The sequence below is a fragment of the Lampris incognitus genome, chromosome 13, assembly GCF_029633865.1.
Source record: "Lampris incognitus isolate fLamInc1 chromosome 13, fLamInc1.hap2, whole genome shotgun sequence".
NCBI lineage: Eukaryota > Metazoa > Chordata > Actinopteri > Lampriformes > Lampridae > Lampris > Lampris incognitus.
Genome location: NC_079223.1, coordinates 42,276,150 through 42,297,540, shown reverse-complemented (window position 1 = coordinate 42,297,540; position 21,391 = coordinate 42,276,150). Strand labels below are relative to the sequence as shown.

The window sequence follows — 21,391 nt, the reverse complement described above, 5'->3', positions numbered from 1 at the left end:
CTAGTACATGTGGACACTGCCAGCAGGGGTCCGCAACCAGAAAAACTCGGGATTTCTCTGTCAATATAGCAGGCCCTGAGGAATTTATTGCTTCAATTGACAATATTTACACTCAACACTGATTGGACATCCATATAAAATCTAGCAAAGTTTCCCTTTAACGAAAGTTTTGTTTTTTAAGAAAATCAGAACATGCTCTTCTTTTACCTCTCAGCTCTCTCTCTCCATCTCAATAAAGTAAAAAACGACTAGGGGGAGCATATCTGAATACGTGTGTATGTGTGTATTGTTATGACTCCTCTCCTTACTCAGAGTTGAGCTGCTGCAGGACAGCGGTGATGCAGTGGGCTCTGCCGTAAAGTGGGTAAGAGGCAGCCGCCTGCAGAAGAGATGACTCCGCTCTCACCACCTCCGACTTCAGACGCTGCAGCAAGAACTGGACCACTTGAGACACACAAACAATACACTTGTTTGATAAGTGATACAACACATTATGCCAAATCATTCCTTGCAGAACATGCACAACATTAAACCATAACTCATAATATACACTTTTCTATTTTATCAACTGTTAAATCAAACTTTTGTGGATATACATGATATTCCTACATAGTCTTTCACAGGTTTCTATAAAGTATGCATGTTTTGAAGAAAGATACTTCCACATTGGATAATTAATATACTGACAATTTGTTGCAAACTGGATAAGATTGGGTTCTAACATTAGGTGCAAATCAGATACAGATGACCTCATAAGAGTGTCACATTTCTACCGTACCAGCCAGAGTGTTGAGCTCCATGGTGAACGCCTCAGAGGTCTTGGATTGTGACGTTAAGGGAAGCTGGAAAGGAAGGCCTTGCTCCTGGGAACAACGTAGCAGGGCCTGGGGCAGGGTGGGCTGGTGAAGCAGCAGGTTTAGGAGGTGGGCTGCAGTGACGCTGTCGAAAGGTTTGGTGCTGGTGCTAAGGTCCAGAGCAGCCCGGAGAACAATCTGCATCCTTTCTGGTTCCTAACATGGCAGAAGTCAAAGCTAACTAAGCCACAGTTCATATGACCATATAAGTATATGATAGTATCTTTCTTGATGTCCAGAATTATGGAACGTGGGAACTCATATTTTCCTATATGTAAGCCTTTCAAATATTCATCTAACCAAAAGGCTGTTAAAATTTGTCTCACTTGTGGCTGCAATTTTTAGACTATTTTAACTGTACCAAGATTTTGATAATGCCTATAAATGATCCAGAACACAACCTACAATTGCAGTAATATGTGGGTATGAATGGGCGTATTTAGTCAGCTTAATTGACCTGGGACGGGGTAAATTGTGCCTTCACACATACATACGACACAACAAAGGCAGGGGAGAGTGGCGCTGCGGCAGCTCTCTCACATCAAGATTAAAGATGCTTGTTTATTTTCAACAGTTTGTTTTAACAAACATGGGTTTTTACAGAGGGTTACAGGTAGCATATTCAATAAAAGGTGGCTGAAAGCAATTGAGCAAGGAAAAAACAGAGGAAATAACTTCTTATTTTGGTCAAATTCTCTGTAGGCCTACCTTTTTATGAAATATCTTTCCATCAGCTCATCCTGAAAGTTTGTCAGACACAGGAACAGTAGCTTTGGAAGGTGGGGCTTGTAGAAAACTTGGCAAATACTCACTTCCTTTATAGATAACTAACCTGTAGTCCCACAGCTGATGGAGGGAGTTGCTGCAGCAACACTGAAGCCAACTGCTTGACTTCGAGGAAGTTGCTGGCCACACAATAGAGGACATTCTGAGCATGTGCAGAGGTCACCACCTCACCCAAGGCAAAGACATCAGGCTCTGAGGGGGAAAACAGAGCGAGCAAAAAGAAATAAAAGGCAGAGCAACTTGAGTAGTAAAGAGCTGAGGCAGCTGGAGCAGCAGCGTACAGCTACAGGCTGGGGGTTTAGGCATCAAGAAGTGCCGAGCTCTGAGCCAGCAGCCTAAGAGATGTTGCTATTACATCAACAGAACCCACCATACATGCTGATGTGCCTGTAAACAAGGAACTAAACCCCAAACACAAGGGCACAGCATTGCCCTGCACTCTAACTTCTCTGGATAGACTGTATGTGTGTGTGGATGTCTGTATGTTTAGGGGGTAGTATACAGATTCCAATTGTAAACTTACATCCATCCATCCATTATCCGAACAGCTTATCCTGCTCTCAGGGTTGCGGGGATGCTGGAGCCTATGCCAGCAGTCACTGGGCGGCAGGCAGGGAGATACCCGCTGCCAGGCCATCACATAGGGCCAACATACACACACACATTCATACCTAGGGACAATTTAGTATGGCTGATTCGCCTGACCTACATGTCTTTGGACTGTGAGAGGAAACCAGAGCCCCTTGAGGAAACCCACGCAGACACGGGGAGAACATGCAAACGCCACACAGAGACGGACCCAGGACGACCCTCAAGGATGGACTACCCTGAGGCTCGAACCCAGGACCTTCTTGCTGTGAGGCGACCGCGATAACCACAGCGTCACCGTACCGCCCCCAATTGTAAACCTGCCTCACGAAATTGAGTTTTAATGGTTTAACACACTAATAAGGATTAGGACCACAATAATAATGGGGATAAATGACCACTATTGTTTCAAGAAAACTGATGTACAAATGAATACATTGGTGATGATGATCAGAGCAACCATCCGGGGAATTCTAATTTGCTCTCCACAAAACCTTAATGTTAGTATATGGTGAGAACACTCTTTAAATATTTAAAATTAGAAACAACTCCGAGAGTGAAGGCACCAGTGTTGAAGGTGAAGAGCTGTGCCAGCAGACCCAGCAGGTGGAGGGACATTAGGGAGGTGGAGAAGGAGGCTCCAGGGAGCAGAACCTCAAACAGCCTTTCACACAGCCAGCACAGGAACTCCTGGAGCACACAGATACCAGACAGGTGAGACAAGCTCATACTAAATCAGCTTTCATTTAAGGTAAAAACTGAGCGTTAGGAAAACTTGACTGTGTCTGTATGTGCAAGTGTGATACCTTGTATGTTTCCAGTGTGCGTTGGTCTCTTTCTCTCTGCCCTTGGTCTCGCTCCTGGCTCAATCTCTTCTGCAGGAGCTGGCTGCTATCTTTCACACGACACAGCAACTGTACAAAAGAGGATTCAGAAGGCATTATCAACATTACATTTTTCATCAACATTATTACTGACATTATTAAAGTTCCGAGCCAACGAGAATTCAGCCATTACGCTTCCTTCTCTTACCTTGCAATGGCTGACATCTCAGATTAACTAGCCTTCATGATAAAGCATCAAATGGCTTCAGCTAGTTAAAAATTAAAGACTGTTCCTCTCTGATGATAAAGAACTATGCAAATTTAAAAAAAAAATGCAACCTAGACCTTTTTGAGTTTTACTTTACTTCGAGGTGTATGGTCATGTCAGAAATGGTGCTGTGATGGAACTTTTTTCTGGAAATTGTAAAACGTCACCGATTTTACATATCAAGCGTGATATCCTAATAACATGGAGACATGGTGAGGTGACTAGTCAACCTTTTTGAGTAGGCTGACAGTCTGCTGTCGAAGACCTGGTGATTGGCTGTTGAGATTGGCAGGCAGGAAGTGGCAGATCAGGTCCATTTCCTGTGAGGTCAGGAACTCTGTGCTCCGATGGCTCTCGCACACCAAGCCCAGAGCATCCATTCTGACCTAGGAAAGTGGGAGAAGTCGACACCCAGATAACCATAAAAGAAACATACGCATCTATGCTGCGAAAAAAGATAAAGATGTGATTTTTTAAAAACAAAAAATTAAATTGAGCTCAGTGGAAAATAAGCAATACCCAAACCCACAAATACATAAACACACACACACACACACACACTCACAAGGTCTTGACGCACCTGTTCATGTTTGTGTACCAGTGCCTGACGGAGAAGGGAGAGAGGTACCAGACCTCCCCACAGCCCATCCTTTGAGGACAGGGCCACCCCTTGGGCCCTGGCTGCCCGCAGACATGTCATCAGAGCACCTAAAGCACCCCTGCTGCCTGAAACATCTAAAAAAAAACACAATATGGACCTATCACACCAAAGCACTACTACTTTGTATTTGTTTGTAAATATATACTGCGCCTGCGTGTGTGTGTGTGTATTAGGATTGTAATGCTCAAGTATGTACTTGAGCCCTGTCTGCATTCTGAAGGCCTCGGACTTAACTCGATCTCGGACAGTGAGACACGTGATCATTTGGTGAAGGCCAGTCAAGCACAATTCTACTTTTTTATTTTTGAAATGAATATCAAACGTCCCGTGGGGAGACCATGAAAGGGCAATCTAATCTAATCTAATATGATTTGATTCTTTTTCATTATTAATTTGTTTCTGAAACATTGGAAAATTAGTGGAGGCAAAAAAAAAAAGACTAAAAAAAATATTACACTATAAAAATGTTTTGACTTTTACTACAACAGTCAACTATAACAGTCATGGTGATAACTGGACCGTTATAAGTGCCAGTCTTTACGTTGGTCTTGAGTTGGACTCTTCACTTTAAAATCTCGGATGTGACTTGGACTCATCTCCCTAAAGAATCAGTCTGGACTTGGTCTTGCTTTGGGGTCGCCTTGACAAGGGTAGTATATTTTGCTGCATCTGTGGATTTACCTGCATTGCAAGACGGTGTATCCTGAAGGGCTTGCAACATGTGCGACAAACTGGAGGGGCTGCAGCGCAGCAGCTTGGGTAGGAAATAGTCTAAGATGTAGGTGGTCTGGTCCAGCTTTGCCTGGCACAGCACCTGAAGCAGGGGTGTCAGCCACGTCCGGTGCCAAGGCTCCATCCAAGCCTCTTTGCCAGTTTCACCCGTTGCACCAGCCTTATCAGCCAGCTGTGCCTTGTGGCTGACAAACAGCCTCTCAAGGAGGTCACTGGCATATGGAGCCAACGTCTGATTACCCATCAAGCCCAAGAGACATGAGGGCAGCTGGGGCTGGATGCTAAGCAGGTACTCTGCCCCTAGAAGCTCCACCAGGCAGCCCAGAGACCCATACTTCCCTCTCATATGCCACTCTAGTCCCAGCAAGCTCTGGGTCAGCTCTGTGATGTAAGGGTCCTTGATGGGGTCAGAAACAGAGGGCTTTGTGTGCTGATGAAGGAGCAGAAGATTCCTGAACAGGGCGCGAGTCTGGTGGCGGACACCGTCTAAAGGGTGCTCCCAGTGGGAGTAGACATGCCCCAGGAGGTCTCCCTGAAGATCTGATCCTCCACATAGAGACTGCTGAAGGCTATCAGAACAGGGCTGCAGCATCCCCTGCATGCAGTCCAAGGCAGCACTGCTCCATAGGGTAAGCACACGAGCCACCACCATAGCTGTGCTTGACTCCTTTATTCTAAAGAGAGAGAAAAGGAGGCAAGAAGAGAATCAAAGTCAGGACAACAAAATAAAAATCTCATTCTCTAAAAAAAAATGTGACCCATCATCATTAACCAAGCATCCCCTGGTTCCCTATTAACCTTTCGTAGAAGCCTTTTTAATCAGAAAACTTTATTTGGACTCATTTACAACAAATTGTTCCTTAGCATCAACATTCTCACTCACTCTTTCAGATATAACTATTGTCCTTGTTTTGCTTTAGTATCTACTTCAAACTCACGTGGAAATGTTTATGTGAGATCATTTTAAGCACCTTTCACTCTGATAAAATAATCCCACTCGCCAATACTGATTCTGGTCGACTGAACAGTGCTACCTTGTGTCTAGGTCCAGCAGCGTGTATGGCACTAGGAGCAGCAGTTTTTCCCATTCTGGCCCTGGGACAGCTCCTTTCCAGCTCAGCATGGCGAGGGCTCCATGACACAGGTAGAGAGAAACCCCTGCTGGTCGGCTCTGTTCATATAAACCCTCACAGCTCCGCCTAAGCCACTGGGGGGCAAACTCTGCACCCTGCTGTGAGCCACACAATAGACCACACACCTGGACACACAAACAAGAGAAGTTATCAAGTACATTTTTATTCCAGGGAATGAGATGAGCATCTAACTTAAAAAAAGAAGAAGAAAGAAGCAGAACAAATCAACATTTATGATGACCTGGTGGCCTGTACAGGGTGTCTCCCCGTCGGCCGCCCAGTTACTACTGGGATAGGCTCCAGCATCCCCGCGACCCTGACAGCAGGATAAGCGGTTCGGGTAATGGATGGATGGATAGATAACCACAATATACTGCACTGGAGGGTCACAGGTCAAGTCAAAGGACTCCAGATCTTCAGGTCAACATTGTCTAGTAGTTACAACCACCTAGCCAAATTAGGCTATGTAAACAGCTGTTGGGAAAGGCCCATTCAATGACTACAGTTCTTCTCCAATATCTTTGTTTACATGATATTTATTTTTTGATACAAGAGTGTATATGAACTTCACATGTTTATCCATTATCCATCCATTATCCAAACCACTTTTCCTGCTCTCAGTGTCACGGGGATGCTGGAGCCTATCCCAGCAGTCACTGGGTGGCAGGCGGGTCACATGTTTATAACAGTGCTAGAAGAATGTCTTGATGCATGCTCAATAATCCAGGTAAGAAAATCAAAGACGGTTGAATCAGTTCATCTTCAGTCTAGACTGATGATGTCACTTAGTTGAGTGATGAAATGTATCCATCAATACACATTGTATCCGGATGAACTGATTCAACCTTCTTTGAAGTGCTAAAAGAAAACTTTACACTTGTAAAGCTCAAACTGGCAGAAAAACAGACAGACATTCTATTGTGATGTAAAACACAGTATTTTCAACGTTCAAACTCTTTCAGAACATATGTGCACCCATCCAAAAGTATCTGGTCCCTTAGAAAGTGGACTCTTATCTAAATTCAACTCACCACAGCAGCCACTCCATCTCCAGATCCCATCACAGATCTGAAGAGTAGGACCACAGCCATTCCCGCTGTGCTTTGCAATGTCTGGACAAACTCCTCTGGAACCAGCAAGAAAAGATGGGGGGAGAGAAGGGGTAAGGAAGTAATATGTTTCGGGGTGGCAGGATCTCGGGTATATTCATGTAGCTTCAAGAGTAAAGGAGCAGGCTCATGTCCGGATTTTTGTAGACACAAATCTCTGGATGAGATATGAAAATCATTGTATGGAGTTTGAATAACAAATGCACTTGTCTAACCCTTGGTGAGTACAACGAATCTATCCTTGCACGAGAACAATACTCTGACTGAACAATAAAGAATGCAGAATTGTTGTGGCACAGGGCAAATTTCACGGTTTCAATGTAGTATGTAAAGTCAAAGTCAAATTAAAAAATGCAGTCCGCGACATTTTGTATTATTTCATCCATTTGAAATGTGATGACGATGTGGCAATTCAGTTGGACAGTCATAGTTGGATGTAGGAGCCAAGAGAGAAATAGACCTGCTGACGCCGTTTTTCTTGGACACAAAAAAGGTGTTGCAGCCACTGTGGCTTGTGTGTCATCAGGTCACCAGTAAACGGTCCGCACACTTCTAAAAATGTGGCCTTCGGACCAAAGCTAACACAGGCAATCTAAATTTAATCAAACCACATCACCACATTGTTCTACTGTGTTATCGATCATGTCTGACAGAAAGTAAGGCTACATCAGCATCAAGTTTCAATCTTTTTTCCTGCTAGAGTTGTTTCCAACAAGCATGTGTTTGCTGCTGCACCAGTGTTCCTCCTACTCAGTCAAAAACATTCAACAGTGGTATATGGAGAGTAGAGAACATTTCAACCATAGTAAAGATGACAGTATTATGTAGAGACATGACTTCATGGTCCAGTTGGATAAAATAACTATTTATTAATGGAGAAAGGTTACGGATTGACGCTTTAATGTAAAATCCCCCTTCAAGATAAGAAGATATACTTTATTAATCCCCATGGGGAAATTCATCCTCAGCATTCAACCCTTCCTAGCCATGTAGCTAGAAGCAGTGGGCAGCCGCCATGCAGCGCCTGAGGACCAACTCAAGCTTTTTTTACCATGCCTTGGTCAGGGGCACAGACAGGAGTATTAACCCTAACATGAATGTATTTGATGATGGGAGGAAACAGAGGACTCGCAGGAAACCCACGCAGACACGGTGAGAACATGCAAACTCCACACAGAAAGGACCTGGGGCAGCCTGGGGTTCAAACCCAGGACCTTCTTGCTGTGAGGCAACAGTGCAAACCCCTGAGCCACTGTGCTACCTCATGCAACTATTGGCCCAGGCCACAGCTACAAGTATAAAAGATATTACCGGTTTCTAATCCCTGTCTCTTACCATCAGTTAGGATTTGTATATAGCAGTCCAAGAGGCCACTGAGTGTTCTCTGCAGGGTGCAGTGATCCTGGTCAGCCTGTAGAGCAATGCTGAGTGCCTCCTGGGACCTCTGCACTACCAGCATAGAGGTCTTTACAGCAGCCAGAGTGGACTGCATTAGCTGGGCCTGGGCAACATGACGCCCCACCAGATCACTGGGACAACAGCAGAGGGTGACAGAGACATACCATTCTATCTGAGGCCTCACGCCAAAGACTAAACATCATGCTTCTTAAAGCGGCAGTAGACAACTTTTTTCTTTAACTTATTATGAAGTAAATGTTGATTGCACATTGTAATGGCAATAGAATAATGACACCATCTGCATTTAGACTGGTTACCTATAAGCCTTGCTTTCACTACGCAATTCTGTGTGCCACCGGGTACGATCTCTCGGTAAAATGAAGGCTCGATTTAAAGCACAAAGGAAGTGTGTCAACCACTGCGCAACGAACATAGGAAAAGTATAGCGCTTTTGTTTTCTGCGGTAGCGATCCCCAGTAGTGGAAATGGTGGAACAACTGAAGTGACAGTGGAAACTCTACCCGGCAAGAGAAAAAGAACCTCGTTGACGGAGGAAGCAAAGAAGGTGAAGAAGGAGAATGATAGAAACAGAGGTAAAACAACAGTGAACCTTAGGCAGGCATTCACTCGATGGTGCAAGCTTTGGTGTTGTATCAAACTCGTTTCCCCATCAAGATCCGTTTCCCCCTAGCTAGACGAAAGTGTTCACATGGAAACAGCTTAGCTATTGGTTATGATTAGGTTAAGGTAAGCGTCAAGTTAAGCTTAGGGTTAGGTTGAAGTTGGGTTAAGGCTGGGGTTAGGTTGAGGTTAGGTTAAGGTTTAATCAAGTGTCCCAGTGTTGTCTCGAACTTTGGCCAGGGGAAACAGATCTCAACAGGGAAACGGAGTTCGATACAACACCAGGACTTAAGAGGGTTCCAAACTGACATCCAGTTGCCATTCTTTCTACTGGATCAGTAAGTAACACAATCTGCCTACATATTAATACTACCAGATGTTTTACTCTGCCTTTATCATAGCACTGAGATCGGGGATTCTAGTTCAAATTGGGATTCTTACAGTTGTTTCTTGCTTTGGCCAGTAGCCAGGCTGCTAATAAATGTAAAGCGATCTGGTTGTCTTTGCAACAGTGTTGCAAACAATAAAAACACTTGTGAATGCTGTAAAAGTTGTCTACAGCCACTTTAATAATTTATGAGGTTTTGTTAAGTTTATTATCATACATTTAAGTTGCTTTGAAAAACATAAAAGATTATGGAGGATGCTATCCCTACCTGTTCTGTTGGAGATATTCATGTAAGGCTTTTTGGAGAAATTGTAACACTACACAGAGGAAGAGACAGTACGAATAAACATACCGATGGAAAATAAATCCACAGATAACTCTCAAAATGAAATGTTCCTAAGAAAATGATGTTCAGTGAAGTAAACAGATAAAGACACCGACCTTCTGGTAGCAGTTTGTGAATGCATTTCTCACCTGAAGAACAAAAGGAGGAGTATTACAAAGCTAGTTAATGATTCATCTCATTATTAAACCATAGGAAATGAGATCTTAAGGATATCAAACGTGGCAAATGCATACCCTTTTTCTCTACTCACCAAATGAAAAACCATCCAGGCAAGCACTGATAGAATCTATAACATGTGTAGCCTGGTCTGAGCCTTGGCTGGAAAGACAGTCAGACAGGCAAGCACAAAGGCAGTCGACAGTTTGCTTCTGCAGCCATGCTGGTACTGAACTCAGGGCACTAGAGACAGAACGAAGGAAAAATGCCACTTGTTCAAAAAAAAAAAAAGTATACAGAGGAATATTCAACTTCCCACCGAGGATAAATCACTTTTACCTTGTGTTACAGGTGGCCAAATGGAAAAAAAATTAAAATAAATCCATCTTTGGCAATGGTTCACACCTATTTGTGCCAAAATGTTGTTTTAGATGATCTGTAAATAAAATATTAGCTCTTCATTTTTACTGATGCAAACCTCTCATGGTGTTTGTCATAAATGGTTGAACATTACTCCATACGTCTACTCTTCTCATGGCAAAAGTAAATCATAATTTTGTGGAGCCAAAAGACACACACAACGCAGGAAACATCCGTAATAAGTTATCTGCACCACACAAGTATCCTGATGGTCTGTGTGTAATCTTGTTTCAACCTAACAATACTTTCAGCGAGCTGTGTACCTGGCACAGGCCCTACGTAATGGGTTCTTTGCCTGCAGAGAAGTGTAGACCAGTGCCAGTGTGTGGAGACAGGCCTGTAGAAGAGCTCCATGACACTGCTCCTCGTTCAGTAACTCCAACTGAGACCCAGCCTGGGTACATGCACACACATACACATATATGTAAAAACACACAAACCTCACAACTAATAACAGATGCCATATAATTTCAACATATGATACTCAGATATCATATGTTGAAATTCAAAGGGTATAAACACTTTTTCCAAATTAGCTCTAAAAGGAAACTGAGGTGAGAAAACTGTTTGCATTTTCACTTCTGTCTGTCCAATACTCAGTTTGCAACCATGCAGAATAATAACCATAACATGCTTCTGAGAAGAATGCTCATTTTAGTCCTGGGAAACTACTGTTAATTAAACCTACACAGTGTGCTATAGTGAGCAAGAGCACACCAGTACAGTTCTTCTTGTTGCACTAAAGTAATTTTAAGTTGAAGATAACATTGCGGATAAGAGGTCATCAATTGTCATTTGTCAGTCTCTCTGTTCATTTACTGTTTACAAGCAGTTTGTCTGCCCAAACTTACTTTCTTGACCTGTTGAATTTGCTGAACCGGCTCTGTCAGGTCCAAACACGCAAGTAGGGTCAGGGCTATGTCCCGGACTCCATCATCTCCATCCACAGAGAGGGAGGCTATACACACACACACACACACACACACACACACACACACACACACAGAGTCTAAACTGATACTGAGCATACGCCAATTTTGTTCAAAATCTTGTTATCGCTAAGAAATATCTTTAAACACAACATGCGATCTTTTAATTTCAGAAAAGCATCTGCAATAAATTGAGATGAGCGCCTAAGAGTTCATCTGGAATTGATCATTTACCCACCTTTGCAATGACCACAGCATTACTGAGAAGACATCCACGTACTTGTCGCAGTACTGTAGCTGTCAGTAGCTCAACCTTACCTTTCAGCGTGCGGAGCTTGTCTTGGGTCAGCGCCACAGCCTCCACTTTGACCGTTTTCTTCTTCACCACCATGACACCCTTGTTTGAGGGCCACTGTCAGCAGGGAGCAGAGGCACAACAACTAACACCGACTTCTTTATATCTACACCCCTGTGTTTATCGCCCCCATCGGTCTGCCTGTCCGTGTTGCCTTACTGCCTTTCTTTATCGGTTATCGGTCTCCATCTCCCTCCTGTAATACTGTGACATGTTTTCTTGGCTGGTACCCATTTTCACTGTACGCTAAGCTAGTAACTGCCGCTAGGGCTAACAGCTCCAAGACGTAAAAGCAAAAGGCGAAATGCAAAAAAATAAAATAAAATGAAAACTACATCGGTGCTCAGGAAACACTCACCAGAGCTCGTGCAAGTCCAAAAAATAGTGGAGGCAAATTTTCCAATGGAGCAGAAAAGGACAAAACATTAAGCGCGTTTCGGCTTCCTACTCAGCTGTTAGCCGCGACCCACCGCCACACGTGTGATACGTCAGTTCCGGGACTCTGAAAGCCCGCCCTTCACCTCAAAACGATTGGACAGTTTCTGTGGCGAAAAAGCGCTCCCGCTCGTGATCGGTGCATCTGACACGTCCATCAAAGTAGAACGTTTGCCGGCGTCGGTCGCGGTCTGATTTCCATAGCCGCACCTATGTGCCCTATAATTGGGTATAGTGTAGCGAAACCACGCCTCGAGCCAACCTCCCGTCTAACTTTTGCCCCGAGAGCCGAAATGAAAACTTTGGGGCAGAGAGAATACGTCGTTTTCTTACTCATACATTAGGATATTGCCGGTGGAATAATAAGGGCTCTATGGATATTGGACTAGACATGAAGTAATATCCCTCACACCGCTTGCTTTCTTCTAAAATATTACCCAGGGGTAAGTTGAGCATGTCAAATGAAAAATGATGCTATTTGAATTGGAGAGGGAGGATGGCACCGTGTTTCTGAATGGCCCACGTCTAACTTTACATATCGTTGGATGCTGTGTGCCCGTTCGAAGAGACGCGTAGCCCCTCGAGATGCTGTGTTGAAATAGGCGTGCTCATTACCACGTCATAGCAGTCCGGGGTTACAGGATGGCAAACTGTTATTCGTTACATTTAATTTTATCCGTGCTCATTCGCCAACACTGCTTTGGATCAATTAGGTAATCCCAGATCTCTGGCAGCTTCACTCTGAAGAAGCTCAGCCAATTTCCCCACCCCCCCCCCCAAAATCCGTTATTTGTCTTGTAAAACGCATCTCTTAAAATTTCATCAGAATGGGGTTTTTTCCCCCAGAGGCCGGGGGGGGGGGGTTAATCATCCGAAATACACAAGTCATGAGTAAGTTCCCTGAATGAAGCGCTCTCATCGTTTTAATGTCCCCATAACGGCCCACCAAGCGAGCGCAGACCCACGGAGACTTGCACATCTCCTCATCATCACCATGGAGGAGAAGAAGAAGAAAAGTGTGGAAGTGAAACGATGTGGGGTTTTTTTCCCCTCTCTCTCTCTCTACTGTCATGAGAGAAGAGGTGTAATTATCGTTTTGAGGATACTCAAATACTACAAATAAGTTTCGGCTAAAAAAAATATCGAATGGGGGGGGGAGCCCTGGTCACGTGACAGGTACACTGGGGGGGGGGTTAAGAAATAGAAAAGAATGAGTCAGGGAATGATGCCAGTTATAGAAGTAAAAACAAACAAAACAAAATGGAGATTGAAAAAGGTCAAGATCTCTGCAGTACATAATATCAAAGGGTGAGCCAGATCAGGGGAAGAAAGGATGTGGGCTACGTTTGCATATATATTGTAGAATTATAAGAAGCTGTATTTACTTATTCCAGTTGTTAAACTAGATGCAGACTGTGGTTCATGAATGAGAGATTTCCAATTTTTAAAAACCTTACCAAAAGTATGGTAAAACCTAAAAAATTATTGATTTAGAAAAAATAATGCTACAGTATACTCTAGAATAGGGTGAAACATTTAATATGTATGTTTTTATGTTTTGTATTTTAGTCCTGGGGAACTTTTGCCTTATTGGTTGTTTACCACAATAAAAAAGCAGCCAAAAAAAGGTCTGTGGAAATGGGTTTATGGCTTTGATCCACACATGCTCGCAGTCTCTTTGTGAGACAGCCAGGCTGGTAATGAGAGGTTTAAACTGCGTACGAGAAACCAGGGCACCCTATCTCACTCCTGCTGCCCTGATCTATGCAGCTTTCTATATCTTTCATATCTCTCTCTCTCTCTCTCTCTCTCTCTCTCTCTCTCTCTCTCTCTCTCTCTCTCTCTCTCTCTCTCTCTCTCTCTCTCTCTCTCTCTCTCTCTCTCTCTGTCTCTCAAGTGTGTTCAGCGATGCGTGTGAGGCTCGAAAATGGAAACAAAGGAGTGGTGAAAACCACACACAATTTCAAGTCCAAAGTCAAAGTGAAAAACTGTCAGTGTTCAGTCCCCTTCAGATGGATCAAACCAATTTTCCCTCCCACTTTGAGTAGCTTGCACCTCTTTGCTGAAACATGCCCTCGTTAGTCTCGCGCCTACTGAACACGTAGAGCGAGGCCATGTGGGGCCTTTTGCAGAGAGACATGCCCAGCACTACACTGGGCTGAGACTTGGAGCAGCACTGTGAGAGAAGCAGGTGCTGAACGCAGGGAGGACATGCTCAGCAGTTGTCGAAATGCTACGGGAGAGGTTTGACAGGAAACAATAAATATTTTCCACTGCGCTCTCGTTATTCATAAAGTGATAATATGCAATAGTATAAGAGAGATGTTCCAATCTGACCGGGGGTGATCTCTTATTTCGATAGATTGAAAACTCTGCAGGATGCTTCCAGAGTAAACCCCCCCCCCTTCATCCCGTCATTATGCACAAATGCATTATTATGCATTTGTGTTTGTCTGTTTCTCCTTCCCCCCTATTTTGTATAATATCATCATGCATCCTGCACTTATACTATGGCAGACGGCAACAATATTTGTTGAAACTATGGGACAGTGTGCACATAAACAGAAGGACGGGCATGTATGACATATGACTCGTTCAGAATGGGATTGAGACAGTGTGATGAAAATTGTATCCTGAAAATTTTGCCTTGAATTTTACTAGAAATTTGATATGAAATATGAAAACAATGTATTTGAGACGTCATATAGTAAACAAGGATTTTCTGTTATCAGCTCTATTAGTTGATTCATTTTTGTTTGACAAAATACAGAAGAAGACCATCTTATCGAGGTATTTTATCTTATCCTAAGTCTCATAGTGTTTATTTCAAGATACTGCTAGTAACAGTGTTCTTACGCCACCAGCAGATGTTAGCGCTCGGTTCAACAAAGTGCACTTGTTTCATGATTATGACACTTGTCTTAAGACATCTGTCCATCCATTATCCGAACCGCTTATCCTGCTCTCAGGGTCGCAGGGATGCTGGAGCCTATCCCAGCAGCCACTGGGCGGCGGCGGGCGGGGAGACACCCTGGACAGGCCGCCAGGCCACCACAGGGCCTGTTTCCAAGACATTTACTCTAATAATGATGGATCCCAAATCAAGTTTCTTAAGATTTCTTTCCGTTTCATGAGAAATCCTCATAACAAGTCTTATAATCATGAAAAAAGTACTCTTTCTTGAATCAATCAATATTATCTACAAGTCGGATAAAACTTTTTTCTTTTTACCACCAATATTTTGAAATAAGCGTGATGAGATGTGAAACACCTTCAGATAACTTGGTACGTTTGTCTCTTTTGTGGCGTAGATGTACCTTAACCCGGCCCCTCCGTCCTCATTAGTCAGCGTAACTGGAGGTGACACCGATGAGCAGTGAAACTTCCATTTGTTCCCGCTTCGGAGAGGTGGCGTGGTCGCGGCTCTGGCCTCTAAAAGGAGGTCCGGCCTGGCAGTGGGTTGAAAGCATTGAAACCTCACATTTTCCACTGAAAACAATACAGAACTACAGGAAGCACCCTTTTTTTTTTTTGTGCAGGGCTCTGCTGGACACGGGTCCCGAGTCTATTCGACGCAAAATTTACCAAGTCCTCACTTGTTTGGACTCGGTAACCGTCGTGCTTTGCCTCCATGACACAGCGGGCGTCCTCTCGTCTCTCCGCGTTCTTGTGTACCTGCGTCTTGTTTCCTCTCACCGCGTTATGCCGTTGTTTGCCGGTATGCCAGCCTTGTACAACGTAATGTGTACCATCCCGCGTGAAGAGTGTTGATGTTGACTTTGTCTCAGAGCAATGGAAATTTGTCTGGCTTCGGCTAGGGCTGCGCCCACTGCCCACATTTGTGCAGCCGGGCTCAGCCCTGGAACATTTCAGGTGCCGGCACGCAGGAAAACAGCTGCACAACAGCTCTCTGTCTGCCCGCCCGCCCGCCTGTTTTTCTGCCCGCCGGCCCGCCTTATCTGACCGTCCGTCTGTCTCACTGTCCGTCAGTTTATCCTCAAAGTATTCACGCAGGCAAGTCTGAGATCTGCTCTACACATCTGTAAAGGTGTTTGATCTTTGTACAAAATGTTACACACATTGTGATTTATACACGGTAAGCAATACACACCCATACACGCAGCCAAAGGCAGCTGAGACTGGAGGGCTGGTTTGGGGCTTATAGCATGTTCTCTAAGGATGACTTTATTTAACAGGTTACTCTTACGTGTGTGTGTGTGTGTGTGTGTGTGTGTGTGTGTGTGTGTGTGTGTGTGTGTGTGTGTGTGTGTGTGTGTGTGTGTGTTTATCTGTGTGTGTGTGTGTGTTTGTCTGTGTGTGTGTGTGTGTGTGTGTGTATCTGTGTCTCTGCAGGACTTGAGGCTTCAGGACCAGGCAATATGGCGGAGGGGGAGGAGGCCATGGCCCAGGAGGACTGGAAGGAGAAGTGTTTGGTCTTGGAAGCCCTGCTCATGAAGTTTCGAGTGCAGATCATCAAAATACGTGAACTCACAGCGGACAAGGTTGGTCCACTGTGCTACTGGTGACGAGGGAATTAAATTATATATGTGATACGATTGGACGGGGGCGGCATGGTGGCGCAGTGGTTAGCACGGTCACCTCGCAGCAAGAAGGTCCTGGGTTCGAGCCCCGGGGTAGTCCAACCTTGGGGGTCGTCCCGGGTCGTCCTCTGTGTGGAGTTTGCATGTTCTCCCCGTGTCTGCGTGGGTTTCCTCCGGGTGCTCCAGTTTCTTCCCAAAGTCCAAAGACATGTAGGTCAGGTGAATCGGCCGTACTAAATTGTCCCTAGGTGTGAATGTGTGTGTGTGTGTGTGTGTGTGTTGGCCCTGTGATGCCCTGACGGTCTGTCCAGGGTGTCTCCCCGCCTGCCACCCAATGACTGCTGGGATAGGCTCCAGCATCCCCGCGACCCTGAGAGCAGGATAAGTGGTTTGGATAATGGATGGATGGATGGATGGATGGATGGATGGATGGATGATTGGACAGATGCTGATTCGAGACAAGCTTTCCAATACATCAACAAATAGCGCTGCGGGAGATGTGAACAGGAAAGCTGCCTGTGTATGTTAGTGTGTGTGCATTAATGACCTTTCATCCCACACCTCCTCAAGTCTTCTGTTACAAATGTCTTCTTCATCACTTTGCTTGGTTAAGGTCACATCTCCTAGCTCTTTATCATCTCCAGAAAGGTATTTTGAGGAGGATGAGGGGAAAAGGTAGCGCTCTTGTCAACACAAAATCCTTTTTCCCCCATTGCCCATTCCCAAGGCTAGAGGTACGAGTAGGACTTGTCAGTTGCGGTTTGTCAACGCAACGTTCAAAGTTGGCCCCTCCCCCTGGCTAAACGTCACCATAAGGACACGCCCCCTGACCGCAGTTGCCAGAACACAGCCCAGTGTACAGGCAAACTCCGCGTCGCTCTTCATTCCCATCCTCTCCTTCAGTGCTCGCCAGCGGGTGAAAGCCGACCCCAGATTCACTCTCGTTTTGAAACGAGATTTGTCCGCTTGGCGTTTCGCCTCACCATACTTGCGTCTTTATGGCACCGTGTCTGCCATTGTCGTAGCTTCCTCTTGGATGTGTGCTTACAATCTCGATCTGGCACCCGGTTGCTACGCTTTTATAGAGTCCCGCTGCCCAGAGGTTAACGCCCAGAAATGTCCCGTGTGCAGCAAAATAAGACGATACAGGCAGAGGACGGGGGTCTCTGCAGATACAGACACCGCCACACACCTCTAGTGGGTCATAAGTGATGATCGAGAGGGGTTATTTTTGCACAACTCTATACACTGATTTTTAGGAAAATCCCACTCGTTCCATCTTTAAAGCTCAGCAACACAACTGACGCGGCGCATAAGTAGAAAATGTGCCAAGCCGAGAACTGCGGAAAGGGTTTTCACATCTATCAGGCACATAAAGATGTGAAAATAGGAAAAATCCAATAAAAAAGGTCACAAAAATACGTGTAATTTTTGTTGTTGCTAGTTTTGCAACTGTAAAATAAATATCATTTTTTGAATGTAGTTCAGGCAGCAACTTAACACTATCATTGTGTTAGGTGAGATTTTGAATATAATAAACTTCCACATCATTTACTGCAAACACTCCTTAGTGTATATTTCTATGGGGTAGAGCAAGGGAACAAGATATTTTCTTACCAGTGTATACGGTGTAATTTAAGAAATACACCAGCAGTCTAAATCTGTCCAGACAGAACCACACTCCATTTCAATTTTAATAAAATCAAACATTTTCTCTTTTATTAGCTTCAAATTCTACTACAAATCAGTTCTGTCTGTGAATACTCATGGGTACAACCTTCTCTCTTAAACACTAGCAAGGCACTGGATGTGGTTTTGTAGACTGTACCTACCCATAATGCACCAGCAAAACCCTCCACCCTTTGCCCCGCCAACGCTCCTTTTGAAGCCCAGGCTGAAATTAGCCTCCATCTACATTGATGTCAGTCAGACCTCTTCTGGAGCGTCGGCTGAAGATCTGCTTAGGCTAGAAGGTCAACCTGTTATCAGCTCTCACGAGCTTTCTCTGGACTGAACCTCAGGATTTTGGCACATCACGTCATGTGTTGAGTGTTTGTGTATTTATATATATATGTGTGTTTTGTGTGAGTATACTGTTTGTTGTCTGGGTGGCTCCCGACAGAGGAATAAATAGAGAGCGAGTGAAGAATGGAGAAGGAGGGACAGACAGGGAGGAAATCAGAGGCCGACAACAAATCAAATACACATGCCCACACACAGTATGCACATGCAAATATACACAAGAGTTTGGATGTGTATGGTGAGAGAGAGAGACCGGCCCATCCATCCCAGCAGACGACCGGGGCCGGCCCCTGCTGCTCTGTGGCCTACTTCTGTGGCGAATCTCCAGGGAGGCTGATTAGAGCTCTAATGTAACAGCAGTCTGACCACAGGGCACCGCCACGCACTGCATGACGGGATTGACCCAACTTTTAGTCAATTTTAGAGTCGGAGTAGCTCAGCTGGGCCATCAAACAGACTCACCGGGGAGTTGCGGAGAAGACTTGGGTTTGTTGGAGTTTGCACAATGTTTTTTTTTTTTTAATATCACTGCACTCAAAAATGCTGGTTGTCGGGTTTGATTGACTTAGAAAACAGGGAACCATCAACGTCTCCGGCGTATAACACGTCATGTGATATAGTTACTGAGCATAAACACCACTCTCACTCTCGAGAGGTGTCACCATCTCAAGCCTCTGCAGTAAACCTGTAACTTTCCACCCTCATGGATACCCTCTCTGTCGATGGCCCTTCTGCCATCCTCGGTAGTCACTATGTTTGCAGGAGAGTGAATGAGCGAGAGGGAGCCACGACCCCCAAAGTGTTTGCGCGTCACCTCATAGCTCCAGAAAGCTTTTACAAACAGCCTCTGTCCCGTAGGATAGAAAAGCTGATCTTTGTGAGGGAAATGACAAAACTTTGTGAGAGAAATTGAAAATTTGAAAAACTGCTGGTCTGCTAGCCCATGCGGACCGGCAGTTCCGATAACACCGACGGCGGTCTGGCGGCGGCCTCGCCTAGCGTTTGACTGTGTTTCGGTGTCGTCGTGTGGAGTGTGGGAAGGTGTGTCAAAGGTGTCTGGCTGGGAGAGCCTGGTCTGCTGCATCCGGTGGGCCCAGGGACCACGGCCCTGCCGGGAGCTGCGCCCGAGGAGGAAGCACCGAGGGCGGTCTGACAGGACGCTGAAGCGGGGCAGGCTAAGCTAACTGCTAGCCCACGCAGACCGGCAGTTGCGACAGTCATCCTGGCTGGCGTTCGCTCTCTGGACAGAGGAAATTTTTTGGACTGTGTTGCACTGAGTGGACTGTATTGTTAACTGTTTGTATGTGTGTGTGTGTGTGTGTGTGTGTGTGTGTGTGTGTGTGTGTGTGTTTTGTTGCCTTGTTTTCTCTGTTTTTGTATGTTTTTGCCGCTGTCGTTTCTGGGAACTGTAGATGTGTGTTTTTGTCTTTTGTGTTGCACTGCTGTGGGCTGGGGAAACAACAATAAATTGTTCCCCGATCCCTGAAATTAGCGGTTTTGAAGGCGCCGCAGATCCTCGACTCCTATTGTCTCCCCGTTCTGAACGCGACAGCAACAGCCCTGTTTAACGACCTCCATTAAGCAGCTCTGTTGCAGGAATGACCCATGACCTCATGCCAGCGGAGCTCATGGCTTGATGAACTCACCGTGCTAACATGCAGCCCACGTCGCCGCTGCTCCTCTTCGCTCCGGGGCTCGCACAGCCGCCGCCACGGCTTGTTTTCTTTCAGTGCGCGGGGGGTGCGTGTATGTTGGGGATGAAAAAAGGAAAGAAAATTCCCCCGACTATCTCACTGTGTAGATGGGTGGGTGGGTGGGTGTGTGTGTGGAAATGGGAGGAAAAGTCAAGTAGTCAGGCAGGGATGTGCTCCGAGTTGGGGCCGGGCTTTGCTGAGCGTACCGTAAGAACGCGTGGCCTCTTTTAAAATGGCAGATGTCCCTCTCGAGGCTTCAGCTCATTCCCGTCTCACTCTTCAAATAGATCAAGTCAGGACTGGCTTGCGGCCGACGATGAGCGGAATTTGTTCCCCTTGACTCAGTTAACGCCAAACTGACGCCCGGGCCCCGTCCTAAAGGTTCGACGCCAGCGTGCAGAATAAGAAACGGGTCAGAATCGGGGTCGCCTGACAAGAGTCCGAATCGTAACGTCGACGCTGTACGTCTTCAACCATCTTAACCCATCACGAAAACTGTAAAGGAATAATGGTCGATAAAAATCAAGAGTGAGAAAATGAAAAAAAATCTGAGACCCGAGAATTTTTTTTAAAGTCAGTGGGGGGTGGGTGAGACAGAGAGAGAGAGAGAGAGAGAGAGAGGAGAGAGAGAGGAGAGAGAGAGAGAGAGAGAGAGAGAGAGAGAGAGAGAGAGAGAGAGAGAGAGAGAGAGAGAGAGAGAGAGAGAGAGAGAGAGAGACAGAGACAGAGACACAGAGACAGAGACACAGAGATAAAGAGACAGAGAGGGGGTGATGAAACAAAAAGAGAGAACGGACGAGGAAGAGAGAGGACAGAGAGAGAGGGGGTGAGACAGAGAGAGAGTGAGGGGGGAGTGAGAAAGAGAGAGAGAGACAGAAGGAGAGAGGGGGTGAGACAGAGAGAGAGTGAGGGGGGAGAGAGAGAAGAGAGAGAGAGACAGAGAGAGGGGGTGAGACAGAGAGAGAAGTGAGGGGGGAGAGAGAAAGAGAGAGAGAGAGACAAAGTGTGATAGACAGAGAGGGTGGGGGTTGAGACTGAGAAAGAAAAAAGAGAGAGAGAGACAGACAGACAGAGACGGGGGATGAAACAGACAGAGAGACAGAGTGGGGGGGGGGGGGGAGAGCGAGAAAC

At 45.5% G+C, this 21,391-nt stretch overlaps 2 protein-coding genes across 2 annotated transcripts in view; one reads left to right on the top strand and one right to left on the bottom strand.

Annotated features, from left to right (window-relative positions):
- Window positions 1–12,058, bottom strand: part of thada (THADA armadillo repeat containing) — a 128,570-nt gene extending 116,512 nt beyond the window's left edge. The window contains exons 1-18 of the mRNA XM_056291597.1: window positions 11,927–12,058; window positions 11,532–11,625; window positions 11,136–11,242; window positions 10,548–10,678; window positions 9,959–10,107; window positions 9,804–9,836; window positions 9,631–9,679; window positions 8,291–8,484; window positions 6,878–6,972; window positions 5,748–5,971; window positions 4,663–5,387; window positions 3,901–4,055; window positions 3,551–3,706; window positions 3,035–3,142; window positions 2,795–2,918; window positions 1,687–1,832; window positions 779–1,010; window positions 309–444 (exon numbers count right to left, since the gene is read on the bottom strand). Coding sequence (XP_056147572.1) covers window positions 309–444; window positions 779–1,010; window positions 1,687–1,832; window positions 2,795–2,918; window positions 3,035–3,142; window positions 3,551–3,706; window positions 3,901–4,055; window positions 4,663–5,387; window positions 5,748–5,971; window positions 6,878–6,972; window positions 8,291–8,484; window positions 9,631–9,679; window positions 9,804–9,836; window positions 9,959–10,107; window positions 10,548–10,678; window positions 11,136–11,242; window positions 11,532–11,604 — 2,837 coding nt within the window. The 5' untranslated portion in view covers window positions 11,605–11,625; window positions 11,927–12,058. The remainder of the gene's footprint in view (window positions 1–308; window positions 445–778; window positions 1,011–1,686; window positions 1,833–2,794; window positions 2,919–3,034; window positions 3,143–3,550; window positions 3,707–3,900; window positions 4,056–4,662; window positions 5,388–5,747; window positions 5,972–6,877; window positions 6,973–8,290; window positions 8,485–9,630; window positions 9,680–9,803; window positions 9,837–9,958; window positions 10,108–10,547; window positions 10,679–11,135; window positions 11,243–11,531; window positions 11,626–11,926) is intronic.
- Window positions 12,059–12,323: 265 nt separating this feature from the next.
- The window catches only part of plekhh2 (pleckstrin homology domain containing, family H (with MyTH4 domain) member 2), a 53,281-nt gene continuing 44,213 nt past the window's right edge, over window positions 12,324–21,391 (top strand). Inside the window, 2 exon segments of the mRNA XM_056291749.1 lie at window positions 12,324–12,446; window positions 16,357–16,505. Of these exon segments, the coding sequence (XP_056147724.1) occupies window positions 16,383–16,505 (123 nt within the window). The 5' untranslated portion in view covers window positions 12,324–12,446; window positions 16,357–16,382.